Genomic DNA, 14,331 nt, shown 5'->3' on the forward strand with positions numbered 1-14,331 from the left:
ATCACTACCATCGTCACCGGCTAGAAATATTCCCAGCAAAAAGTTTGCATCCGCGGATGCAGTTAAATCACTAGAACAATTGCCGCTGGAGTACATATTTTCCTATGAATTCACCTATGAATTTTACAAGAGAGCGCGCAGCTAGGATGCACTCCATTTTGCTTCCATGGCACACAGCTAGGATGCACTCCATTTTCGATCCTAATCACAGCCTTTGATGTAGTGTTTTGGATTGAATTTAAATGCAATCTAAATATGCTATAAAATGCAAACCATTGCAAATATCCCAAAATAAATAAAATACATTGATTATTCGTGCAAAACAAGAATATTAACTTTATTACATTAACACAAATTATAAAAACTCTCCATAAAATTTGATCGTAACTGAGTTTACTTCCTCTGCTCTTCTTTTTATGACATCGAATTTGATATTGCTTCATCGTGAAAGATACGATCTTTTCATTAGCATTTAAACCCATGCAAAGGAAGTCGTGAAAGATCCGATCTTTTCATCAGCATTTGAATCATTTGTACAGATCACTAGAAACAAACAAGTCGATTTGTACATCCCTACATGTAGCGACATCAAAACAAAAGAGTATACATTACCAAAATTTTTGTTATAAAATTACAAATTAAAGCTCTGTTCCAGAACTAAAAAGTTTTTACAATTTTTACCACTTTTACACATTTTGCGTTCCCGTTCACAAAATTTTTATGAAAATCGTTTACGACTTTTACAACTTTTACGACTTTGTAAAGTACGGGAACAGACCATAAATGTAGGTTCACGAACTAGAAATTCTTAAAGGAGCGCTGTTGGAGTCCATGTCGAAATCTGGTGATGAGAAGATAATAGAAAAGCTTTTGTAAGACGTAACAAAATCAATGGCTGAGAGTGGACGAAGTAAACTCTGTTGCGGTGCAGCGGCGGTGATAAAATTGAAATTTTGGGTGTAAACTTTATGCTGATAAATTAGTTCCAAGTTATTTCATGAATTAATTTGAATTAATAAAGATTTTGATTTGTCATGAAAATCATATTTCAATACAGAATTTGACATGTCAAAGCATTGGTCAAAATGACATGCTTATGGGGAGTACACACTAACAGTCAAAACTGACAGTCAACGTACTTTAAGGACAATTTTCCGGCAAATAACAAGTCGTGAAAGATCCGATCTTTTCATCAGCATTTGAATCATTTGTACAGATCACTAGAAACAAACAAGTCGATTTGTACATCCCTACATGTAGCGACATCAAAACAAAAGAGTATACATTACCAAAATTTTTGTTATAAAATTACAAATTAAAGCTCTGTTCCAGAACTAAAAAGTTTTTACAATTTTTACCACTTTTACACATTTTGCGTTCCCGTTCACAAAATTTTTATGAAAATCGTTTACGACTTTTACAACTTTTACGACTTTGTAAAGTACGGGAACAGACCATAAATGTAGGTTCACGAACTAGAAATTCTTAAAGGAGCGCTGTTGGAGTCCATGTCGAAATCTGGTGATGAGAAGATAATAGAAAAGCTTTTGTAAGACGTAACAAAATCAATGGCTGAGAGTGGACGAAGTAAACTCTGTTGCGGTGCAGCGGCGGTGATAAAATTGAAATTTTGGGTGTAAACTTTATGCTGATAAATTAGTTCCAAGTTATTTCATGAATTAATTTGAATTAATAAAGATTTTGATTTGTCATGAAAATCATATTTCAATACAGAATTTGACATGTCAAAGCATTGGTCAAAATGACATGCTTATGGGGAGTACACACTAACAGTCAAAACTGACAGTCAACGTACTTTAAGGACAATTTTCCGGCAAATAACAACTTTTATTTAGCTAAAAACGTTTGAAATACAATATTTACGGTATTATTTAGAGATTATAAAAGAAATTTTTCAATTAGGCTTTGATATTCACGAAATAGACCTCGATGACTGTCAGTTTTGCTTGTCAATGTGTACTATACTTTAGGATCCGACAATGAATGTCATCTTAAGATCCGAAAATGAATGTCATCTTATGGTGGTCACGCTCATACGAGTATAAAATTCATGAGTGAAAATGCTATAAAGATGACATGCCAGATCACTTGCACCCATGATTCAATAGCATCCTTGGCATCGAAGATTTTGCTGGGAAGGCTTCTAAAGAGCAGTACACATTGTCAGTTTTGAATGTCGATATTTCGCAGTTATCGATAACTGTCCAACCGTCCAGCAACCACAAAATATTTTGTGGTTGCATGATGGATAACAAAAGCTGGGTACACATTGTCAGTTTTGAATGACAGCTTTGTTGTTGCTTGCTAGTGTGGCCGTTAATTTTTGTCATTCATCATGCAACCACAAAATGTTTTGTGGTTGCTGGACGGTTGGACAGTTATCGATAATTGCGAAATATCGTCATTCAAAACTGACAATGTGTACCCAGCAAAAAATCAACGGCCACACTAACAAGCACCAACAAAACTGTCATTCAAAACTGGCAATAGCTGTATCTTTTTACGTGATAATTAGTAATAATTATTACTAATGTTCCAAGTTTTGACAGTTGTATAAAGGAAAAGTTGCTGAAAAAAATGTTTCAGCAACATTTAGTAGGTAAAAATACACCCCTAATGTGTACTCAGCTTAATATTCATATGACCCACATTTAGATTGCCTCTAAAATTACATAGCTGACTCGTCAAGAAAGAATTATCACTGACAGTATGACCTAAATTGGTTGAAAAATGAATAATTAAGTACAAGGCACAATCGATACAACAAATAATTTTTTTCTCTAAAACGTATAGTTTTCCTGCAATCGGGCCTTCTTTTAAAAGTGTCAAAAACTTTGGATGTCTGTTCCTTTACTTTTGAAAATGGTAAAACCGGCAAAAGTAGTAAACTGCTCCCATATGAATTGTATGGTGACTGAAGTAAAGAAACGCTTTTCGTTTAAAAAGTGGTAAAACTTGAAGATTCTTGCACGTAAAGGAACAGAGATATAGTTGTATCCTTATATGCCTTACTTACTATATTCCTAACTTATCCCTGACTTTAGATGAATAATATTTAAATTTTTCCTCAAAAGTCGAAAATTACAAAATAGTAGATTTTTTAATTGCTTGCGGCAAAAAGTCTAGGGTAACCGGACTGTAACAAAATACAAAAAAGACCACAAAATTAGCGAAAATTTCCGAGTTTTACGTAAAATTTTGCAACCATTTTTGGTGGCGTTTCAACGGCCAGTGGCTTTTTGTGGGTTAAATTGCATTCACGGGGGCAAACTTCTTGCTGGGACGTTTATCGACCAACCAGTTGGGTTGGCATCAATAATACAACATTTCATCTCAGTCGCGCTGGCAATTGACAACGCAACTCAAGTTAAGTGGCAATGCATAATCGACCCATACGTTTCGTTGCATTTCCAAACACTGGCAACATTTATTTGCAAATGGGAAGGAAGGACTGCTGTTAGCTATTTTCGTCCAAAATTTGGAAATAAATTGCCACAGTTAATCATATCTATCACATTTTTCGTAAGTATATCGAAAGTTCGTCCGACCTTTTATTCGTACAACATTTTTAATAAAAATATCTTTAGTCCCAATTTACATTGGGCGAGTTTACTTGCGGCAATTGTCATTTTGTAGGAGAGAGAGGTGAGGCATATGGTAACCCTTTGCCTCTCAGCACCCTCTCTCACCTACAAACTGACAATTGCCGCAAGTAAACTCGCCCAATGTAAATTGGGACTTACTTTTACATTTTTCTACAGCACAGGCATTCAAAAAGACGAAAAGAACAAAAATGAGTGGTATTTTGTTTAAATACCACGAATATAAAGTGTACGAATACGAACTTTACCACCCACACAGGCGCCATCTATACCTAAATGACGGAATGAATTAAAATTTGGTTTTGTTATTTTTCATATAAATTCCCATCAATTGTTTCATATCTGCATATAAAATATGCAATAAATAACGATTTTATTCATTTTTAAGGGGTGTACGAATATAAACTTTGCATACTGCAAATAGTGTGTATATTTGCAATGATTTTTTGTTATAAATATATTTGGCATTAGGTCTGTTCGATAACTTTGTAAGTAAAAAGTATTTGCAAGTTCTTGCAAGTACTTGCAACTACTCCTCATTTCTCTTTTACTGTACAATTTTGTTATCGAACAGCATTTTGTAAAAGTTTGCACAAATTTGTAAAAATTTTTGAATTATCGAACAGACCTAACGACAAAAATCGGTAGTATTAAAACACTAAATTATGAATAAAAACTTCAAGTAAAAGTTGACAATACTCTTGGCATCTGTAGAACTTTACGACTGCTTTTTATTCGTCGCTAACTTACCGAAAAATATCGTATTTTACCGAAATTATAAGCATTTTAATTTTACCGACATTTGTCGGTAACACAAAAAATGAGTTACAGAATCGCACTACTGATATCTTAAGTGCTTATGATTATAATAAACTTTATCAACTTTATTATTAATTTATTTTTACAAGTTAACTTCTTTAAGCCAAAACAAATAGTGTTTATCATTTTCAACGATCAAGCCATCTACGCCTGATGAAAAAGAAATAAATAAAATTAATACATTTATTTAAATTCTGATTTATTTTTATTTTTAACTCACCGACAGGAGACAAATATTCATTTCCGGGCTTTTTGTTCTTATTCGGAAATTGAGGTAAGTCATACAGCATCCAAAATATATTGCTAGAAAGACAAAGAAATCATAAATAGACGCAATTTCATTTTGTGATTAATAAATAACTGTAAAATATAATTCACAAGTATTCGCAGCAAATACGTCATTGATTTGACTACATTCCATTAAATTGACCATTTAAATGACACATGCTTGATCCCTACACATTTTTTCGAAAGATAAACAAGAGTGTATACATTTCGAAGAGTTTGTTATAAAGATATAACAACTTAAGTTGTGAACATTTTTGCGGTAATTCACGAGACGGACATTTTTAATGGAGTGGAGTTGGAGCCCATGTCGAAGGCAACATAAAAAACAACTTTAGGATGATGCAAGAAAATCAGATCACTTGGATTAAATCGAGAGCGGAGGAAGTAAGCTCAAATGTGATTGAATTTAATGGAAACTTTTTTAATTTGTGTTTATATAATAAAGTTCTTTGTGTTCTTGTTTTACACAAATAATAAATGCATTTTATTTATTTTGGGATATTACGCAATGGCTTGCATTTTAATTGCATCATGAGACTGATTAAAAATGCAATTCGAAGATGGCATATAAATTCAATCCAAAGCACTGCATTAAAAGCCGTGATTTGGTCGAAAATGGAGTGCATCTTAGCTGTGTGCTGTGGAAGCAAAATGGGGTGCAAATTCATAAGTGAATTCATAGAAAAAGATGTACTCCAACAGCACTTGTACTCTACTAACTTTTTGCTGGATAGGAAAAGATGTACTCCAACGGCACTTGTACTGATTAAAATGCATCCCAAAGTTTTTTGCTGGGCTCATATATGATAATTGGTCTGTTCCTTTACTTTTGAAAATGGTAAAACCGGCAAAAGTAGTAAAAGTTGTAAACGCCTCCATGATGGCGTCTGAAGTAAAGGAACGTTTTTCGAGTAAAAAGTGGTAAAACTTGGAGATTATTTCACGTAAAGAAACAGAGATAATATATACACGATATGTTGGCAAATACTGCGACTATCTATGTAATAAATGACCGATTTTATTGAAACACATGTTTCAGGTGGTGCCACTGACTCGGCGATAAACAGTAGGTCCCATATCATTGAGCTAATATGCTCGGGGTATATATCGACACCTCCAAATAATAGTATGCTAAGTCTAAAAAGTGAGTTTTGCAGGAGAAGCTCTCAAAGTTTGGCATTTTTTTTGAACTTCAGTACTATGCTAAGTAAATATTTGTTTATAACTTCTGTTCGGATTGTCCGATCATTACCAAAATTTGACAGAATTTAAGTTAAAGGACGTTAAATATAAAAATGTAAAGAACTTGAAAACATGCTAAGTCGACTTAGCATACTATTGTTTGGAGGCGTCGATATATATATACTTGTCTGTTCCAGAACTGCAAGAATCTACCAATTTTTACTATTTTTTTTTTTGATATTCTTGCAAGTTCTCGAACAGAGCATATAAATTTATGCTCTGTTCCAATCACGTAAAGAGGCACATCTAATTATTACAAATTATTTTTGCTACAATAACATTTTTTCTTTTATGTTATCAGAAAAAATAGTAAACATTAGTAGATTCTTGCAGTTCTGGAACAGACCATTTATAACCCGCGTGATGCGATCAATTGTTTCACTTATCCCAAACACCAACACTTGTGTAAAACAAAACTTTATATAAAAATCAAACAGCTTTTATACGTATAATGATGTTTCAAAATAGTCATACTTACTTCTTTACACTTTCCTCCTTTCCATCAATTTCAGTGATGTAGTGGCCCCAAGAAGTATTTTTGTATTTAAAATCAAATCTAGAAAAAGGAAATAAAAATTACAAATAGTTAAAATTAACACATAACCAAACTACCTTGAATCGATTTGCGCAGCTTGATTCATTGCGTCACAGAAGCTAGTGTTTTTAGGTGAACTTAGTAATATGCTAAACTCTTCAGATGTATGCGAACCAATCCAAACACTATAAGAATAATTTACGTTTTCCTCCACTTGATTGTCCTTTGAATCAACTTGTACAGATGTAGACAAATTTATTAATTGCAATGCAATACAAGTGGCAAATACCCAACGCCAATAATGTCCGTTACATTGTTGAGTCATATTGCAAAATTTTACAAATGATAAGACAAATGTTGATGTCGATTCTTTTTATTACGCCTAGAACTGCGTTGTGGTTATTAGAATTATAGTACATTGTATACACATTGTGGTCATTTCGTTTTTATCAGATACCGATATGATGTAATTAAGTAGACTATTTCTAGGAATTTACGCAAGTGTTCAGTGTATAATTCAAACATTATATTCATGGTAGAACAATATAAGGTAACAGCAATACCCAGCTGACTGAAGTGGGCTGTAATGTTACTATGTGTGTTCGTTTACTTACAATTTGTACAAATTGTTACTAGATGTTGTTCGTTTACTCTACAGTACAATGCAAACGACCTTAGTCGATTACAAGAAGTTACTGGACTTGTACAAATTACTGAGCAAACGAACAGACCTACTGTCAAATTCCATACGACATTAGGTCTGTTCGATAACTTCGCAAGCACGGTTGCCACTGGGTAAAAAAATTGTCTACCAAATTTTTCCGAAAATGTTACCAAAAAGTTACCAACAAATTAAATTTGCCATTTCGTTTGCTACACATCGAAATATGCATCGGAAACCCTGTAAAATGTATATATTCTTGATCAATGGATATTTATATAAGGTAAATGCATGAATTACAACAAATTTACAAAAACAACATTGTTGTTATTGAAAATTTAATGTCAAAGAATATATTTAATAATGGGGTCGTTCTAAAAATTTTCTCAGGAAAAACATAAATACATTTTGAAAATCCTCTAAAATAGAACAAATTTGAATCAAAATGCAAATATAAAGCATACAGAACTGTCGCAGGTCATTGTTATTACACGTTTACGATGAAAATAAGTATTTTATGGTAGCAAATTTTGATGTTTCAAATTTCATGAGTATAACCTATTACATTTTGAAAACCGATGGTATGTTCCAGTACTGCAAGAATCTACTAATTTTTACTATTTTTTCGATAACATAAAGGAAAAAATGTTATCGTAGTAAAAAATAGTAGCTTCTTGCAGGTTCTGGAACAGAGCATGTATAGTTTGTTCAATCAAACCCATGGCGGTATAACAAGGTGTTACGTCGATAACAATACGTCAAAATTTGTTCGCAAATTTTGACGTTTGGTCTGGTAAATGGTCCGATTATTGTTATCTTATTATTCCACCATGATCAAACCTTAAAAAAGTTACCAAACCAAAAACGAAGTTGCCAAGTTACCATCCCTATAAAAAGTTACCAAATTTGGTAATATTCTACCAACTGTGGCAACCGTGTTCGCAAGTACTTAGCAAATTCTCAGTAACTTCCCAGCAAAATGTTTGCCTCCAAAGATGCAGTTAAATGATATGTACAAGTGATCTGGATGTGCATCAAATTATGCATTTTCACTGATGATTTTTACAAGAGCGTGACTACTGAAAGATGCACTCCAAAGCACTGCATTTTAACTAACCCTTTGGCACTGCATTTTAACTGACCCTTTGGCATTGCATTTTAACTAACCCTTTTGCACTGCATTTTAACTGACCCTCTGGCACTGCATTTTAACTGACCCTCTGGTACTGCATTTTAACTGACCCTTTGGCATTGCATTTTAACTAACCCTTTGGGGTAGAATAGGAGGCAGTCCAAAGCACGTGTTTGGTACAGGCATTCTGCGGAAATTGTGCAAGCCATTACAAAATATGCCAGAACAAATAAAATGCATTTATTATTTGTGCAAAACAAAAATATTAACAACTTTATTACATTAACACAAATTATGAAAATTCTCCATTGAATTCAATCGCAAACATGCGTGTTTCCTCCGCTTGCATTTGTTCCAAGCTGAACTGTTTTTGCTTCATTTGCTAATTGGGTTGTCTTCCCATCACCAGTTAAGATTTCGACACGTAGGTACTCCAACAGCACTCCATTCGGAAATTTTCTTCTGGTGAGTTGCCGGAAAAATGTTCACAAATTAAATATTATTTAAATATTATTTAGTTTGTATTAACAAATGTTTGGACATGTTAACACGCTTATCTCTTTTTGGAAAATGAAAGCCGCTGCCTGTAGAGATGTACAATCTGATTTATGTACATATAGGGATCTCTAACAACTGCTAATAAAATGTAGCGAACGGAGTGCCTTTTTCACGACTCCGTTTGGACTGCATCCGGATGCTGTTAAATTGTAAGGAATTGGAGTGCCTTTTTCACGACTCCGTTGAACTGCATCCGGATGTTGTTAAAATGTGACAAGTGGATGTGATTCTTTGGATTGCATCCAAATGCGGTTAAAATTTGAGGACTGGAGTGCCTTTTTCACGACTCCAGTTGAACTGCATCAAAACATGCCGTGACAGAACTAGTCCACATTGCACTACTTCCAATTTATTTTGCTGGGTTCTCTCAATGAATTTTACTCTCTCAAAGCTAAAAAATTGCAGAATGTTATCGAACAGAACAACAATTTGCAATCACTCGCTAGAAGTCAGCTGACTGAAGGTTGTTACTGAAAATTATTTGATTTTTCACAGAAAATTAACTAAATATTAGCAACAAAAGGAAAATAGATCTAGTTGGCAAATTACAGTTATTATGGTCTGACAATTAATCTATACCAAAATGTGAACTTATGGGATTTTTTAGCCTCTTGGAATCTTAAATGGCAAATTAGAGCTATTTTAGTTGGCTATTTATGGTAACATGGGGCGCCTTCGCCACGTTTTTGTTCAAAATGTTCTCATATCGAAATCATTAAAGTTTTTCCAAATATTATTTTTGGTAAGAATATTAGCATGTCTTGACTATAAGTTTTGATATATAAATGATTATAATTTTGTTTTTAAAATATTATTTTTGAGAATTTACAAAATGTCTAAAAAGTGGCGAAGCCTCCCCACCCATGGGGTAGCTTCGCCATCGACATAGGACATATATCAACAGACTCTAAAACTGCCACTTACCATACTTCCTCCCCAATTATCAACATTATGCATAAAAAGAACATGTTTTCTATTTAATAATAAAAAAATGATTCTAAAATTTACAAAAAGAAACATATTCTAGCCGTTAATTGAAGTAGGTACCTTGAATTTAGGCATAAAAATGAAATGTTTGCCAAATTAGGTAGGTTTAGCACAATATTTGATTTCAAATTCACATTATAGCGTGGTATATCAATAGCATAAACAATTTAAGTTAAACCTGACATATTTCTCAAATTAACCCCCTATCATGGCGTAGCCGTCCCACCCCGAACATAGTTCATAATATGAATATATTGACATTTATAATTATTTTTATCATGCAAATTATTTGGATTTATATTCTTCAGTAGTTGTCTATTAACGGTATAAAATATAATTTTGATATCACAAAAGGTATACAAGATATCACAAAATATACCTACCATGAATATTTTTCGCAATACCCCAAAAACATGAAACCGCGTGCCTCAGCAATCATATATTTCATAGAAATGCCAATTTTTGGGAGAGGAAAGATCTTCGTTAAACTCACAATTTTCCCTTTAACAGCATTTCTGTAGCAGTAATAATTATAAAGAAAATCGGCGCCGGCGTAGGCGCCCCATGTTACGATATATATTGAGGCTACTATTATACGAGGACTGTATTAATAAACCTATGCCCACAATATTTAATAATAAAATTCTTCTAAATACCAAAAATAGGGCGTTACCGTTCGATGAACATAACAGAAAATTCTCTAAATAAATGTTTTATACCCATGGTGAAACCAAATTTGGGCTATTTTAGTTAAATAATATGGCTAAAACCTACAAAATTCCGCAAATCGGCCGGTGTTTTTCCATAGAGTCCATAAAAAACGTGGAACCATACGGACAATTATCTGCAGAAATAATTTATACCCGAAATTTTAGTTATGTCGGATAGATAATGTCTCATGAGGGCTATATCTAAACGTAGACCTATATCGACAAATGGTTACCCTAAAATTTGTAACAATTTGTACCAATTGTTGCTGGAAGTCGTCTGTTAACACAAAAAACCAGCAAAAGAGAGCAATTCGAGAGAGACATTTTGACAGTTCTTTCACTGAGAGTTTGCCAATTCTTGCTGGATAAATTTCTTCTAGCAAACATTTGCAAGTCTTCTTCTTCCTGAAAACAATCAATCATCTGTTTTTAATTTTTCGTTGATTTATGTTTGTGAAAATAAAAAACAATTTTATTGTGGAAATATCAAGTCCAATTGTATTATTTTTTTGTAGAACAAAGTTGCGAGGTGGAAAAATCCATTTTTGGGTCATTTTATTTTTTTATTTTTAATAAAATACACATTTTTGCTTCCATTGGTTCCTTCATTGGTCGACAAATTGTTCTGTTTTGGCAAGTCAGCTGATTGCTTGCTGGTTTTTGCTGGGAAGGTGTCGGTTTACTTTTTATAATTTTCTAGCAAAAGAGAATAAAAACTCCTTACTCTCTGAGAAAGTTCTTGCTGGACAATTCTTGCTGGAAAAGTAACCAGACAGACTTAATGTCTTAAACATACAATGGACCAAATACTAAATTTCAACAATTTCGTTAGATGCCGTGCCTAAAACCTTACACTGCATTTACAAATGCCAGTATTGGCCAGACAATAGCAAAAATACAAACCTTTTTCACAAATACATTCCCTGTAGGAAGTGTGGGGTCATGTGTTGACATGTCGCCACTTTGTCTACTAATATGGTGACAAAGTCAATACTTTGTCACCAGGTTGTCAACTATTGATGCCTTTACCTTAATAAGAAGAAGCATTGTGTATATTGACAGATGATAGCCCAACGAAGCATCTTTTTTTAATTTTCTTAATTGTTTGGCGTAAAATCAGTTTTGCGGTTGGTGAAAAAAGTGTTTTTGTAAAAATCAATAAAATATCGTGAAAACTTAAAGCATATATTTTCAATAACAAGTATGAGCAAAAGAAAATATAAAAGACATGTGAAAAATAAACAATTCTATAGCAAAGTACGAATTCTGAGGCGACATTTGTGGTGAAATTTCGACAATTAGACATTATGTGGAACCTTTAGAAAAGATTGTGGAGCCTTATGTATATATTGTCCCTTCCGCTGGAAATGCTGAATGCAACTAAACATAATAATGAATTACAATGTTGAAGAATTATTTGGCAGAAAATCGATTGTGAGATTTTTCCAATGTTATACAGCTGTAATAGGCAAGCAAATTTAAGGACATATTTTTTATTTATGTTTATTTATACATGTTTATTCTTTTCAATTCCTAGATGTTATATCAACATTCAGCGAATCGCCTGATAAAACGTTAAGTGCAACAGAAGAAGACTATTTTAAGCAGACAAGTCATTGGTGCGACTTGGCCAAGAAAATAAAACGAAAACGTTTTTTATTATTTATATGTTAAAATGTTTAAGCTGCCTTGAAAACATTGTCTTTATTTACTAATTTTTACTTATGTGGAATCTTTGGCTTAGCCATTTAAAAATATAAAAATACTGTAATACGCAATTTGTACATTTTTAGCATTTTCAATATTATTTGTTTTATTCTTTAATGAAATAAAGTATTTAAACAAATGTGTAGCTTCATCTTCTTATTAAACGTACTATATAGCTGTTTTATCTATGAAAAGTTCCAAATAAGCTAAAAAATGTAGTATTGAAAATCTGGTACTATTGACTAACTACCTCCAATGTCTATACTGACTTACTACCTCCAATGTCTATACTGACTCACTACCTCCAATGTCAACACATGGTTCCTCAGGAACTACTGACTTACTATTGACTTACTAGTTCCATTGTCAGTACTGACTTTCGAATGACACGTTCATACAAAATGTCTATAGGAAATTACATTAGTTGTCTACAGTTTGTCAGTAGTACTGTTGACAATGTCAGCAGTAAGTCAGTATAGATTCACTATTGACATTTCCTACAGGGTTGATAAATTTTTAAATATGTATAGAGAAAAGTATGAATGTATTAGTGAAAGTGGTTTGTAACTTTGCTATTGTCTTGCCAATACTGTCTGTGTGTAAACGCCTAGTTAAAAATATCGAAAAGCTGGAGGTATGTTCTATGGAATCAATATCAAAATATGGACCTGCACCTAACATTCTCAGCGGGAATATTTCGTTTCAAGGTAGATTACATAAAAATTCCCAAAATAGCCCCAAAGCACGGTAACAGCTTTGGGGCTATGTCAAATCGTTGACCTATAACGACAATTCTCTTCAGGAATATGTCCTCAATAAGGGCAATATATCAAATTTTATCGATTTCGACAGAATAATGTGCTTTAAATATTGAAAATCGGGTGGTACCGTTCTATATCACACCAAACAAAGATTACATAATAAGGCCAAAACCTATAAAATACCGAAAATCGGGAATTTTATTCTGATCAAGTATACATACATATGAGGAAATATCAAAATTTTTTAGTTCTCCATAAAACATAATTTAAAAAAAAAATTTAAGCTACATGAAAGATATTTGGTACATAGATTGGGAAAAAATTCCGATTCTCAAATCTGTTCGAGATACTAATTTTGGTTGTTGCGCGCAAAAGTTATGGCGGTTTTAATTCTGATAATAAGAAATAAATCTTAAAACAACGCTACTCATTATATTGGATGACAATACATGAATATGAAATCAAAAGCAATATTGGTCCATTCTTACAGTGTTTTTACGGTGTCTAACTTAACCCCCTTTTCAAATCTGGTAACTGATTTTTAGAACGGTTGCAGTTGACCAAGCGAACTAAAACTTTGCACACTTTTCAGATATGAATGACAATACATGAATATGAAATCGAAACCAATATTGGTCCATTTTTACACTGTTTTACAGTTTTTTATCTAATTTGCTTTTCAAATCTGGTAACTAATTCTTCACACAGTTGTAGTTGACCAATCGAACTAAAACTTTGTACACTTTTCAGATTTGGATGACAATACATGAATATGAAACCAAAATCAATATGGGTCCATTTTTTCCTGTATCCAGCGGTACCACCCGATTTAAGGTATTTTATCGTAATTTTAAGCCCGTATTGGCTGCTTTTTGACAACTAGGTATAGAAACGTACCCATTAAAAATTATGGACATAGGTCCAGGTTTTGGTATAGCCCCCATATAGCGGTACCGCCCGATTTCAAGTGTTTTTTCAATGTTTTATTTAACTTGCTTTGGTGTGTGTTTAGTTCAAATCTGATCTGATAATCTGATTTTAACACGGTTGCAGTTGACCAATCTAACTAAAACTTTGTACACTTTTCAGATTTGGATGACAATACACGAATATGAAATCAAAACCAATATTAATCCATTTTTACGCTGTTTTACAGTGTTTTATCTAATTTGCTTTTCAAATCTGGTAACTAATTTTTCACACAGTTGCAGTTGGCCAATCGAACTTAAATTTGCACACATTTCAGATTTGGATGACAATACATGAATATGAAATCGAAACCAATATTGGTCCATTTTTACAGGGTTG

The 14,331-nt window shown here is 33.0% G+C and overlaps 2 protein-coding genes across 2 annotated transcripts in view; both read right to left on the reverse strand.

Annotated features, from left to right (window-relative positions):
• Positions 1-14,331, reverse strand: part of PIG-K (Phosphatidylinositol glycan anchor biosynthesis class K) — a 478,228-nt gene that overhangs the window by 65,819 nt on the left and 398,078 nt on the right. The window lies entirely within an intron of this gene.
• Positions 4,473-6,886, reverse strand: LOC141398073 (uncharacterized protein CG3556-like). Its single transcript, XM_073975230.1, has 4 exons — positions 6,585-6,886; positions 6,451-6,528; positions 4,663-4,745; positions 4,473-4,592 (listed from the first exon to the last, which is right to left on the reverse strand). The coding sequence occupies exons 1-4, from the start codon at positions 6,830-6,832 to the stop codon at positions 4,525-4,527; spliced, it is 477 nt and encodes a 158-aa protein (XP_073831331.1). The 5' UTR covers positions 6,833-6,886; the 3' UTR covers positions 4,473-4,524.

Source organism: Musca autumnalis, unplaced genomic scaffold, assembly GCF_047663935.1.
Source record: "Musca autumnalis isolate F117 unplaced genomic scaffold, ASM4766393v1 scaffold_3, whole genome shotgun sequence".
NCBI lineage: Eukaryota > Metazoa > Arthropoda > Insecta > Diptera > Muscidae > Musca > Musca autumnalis.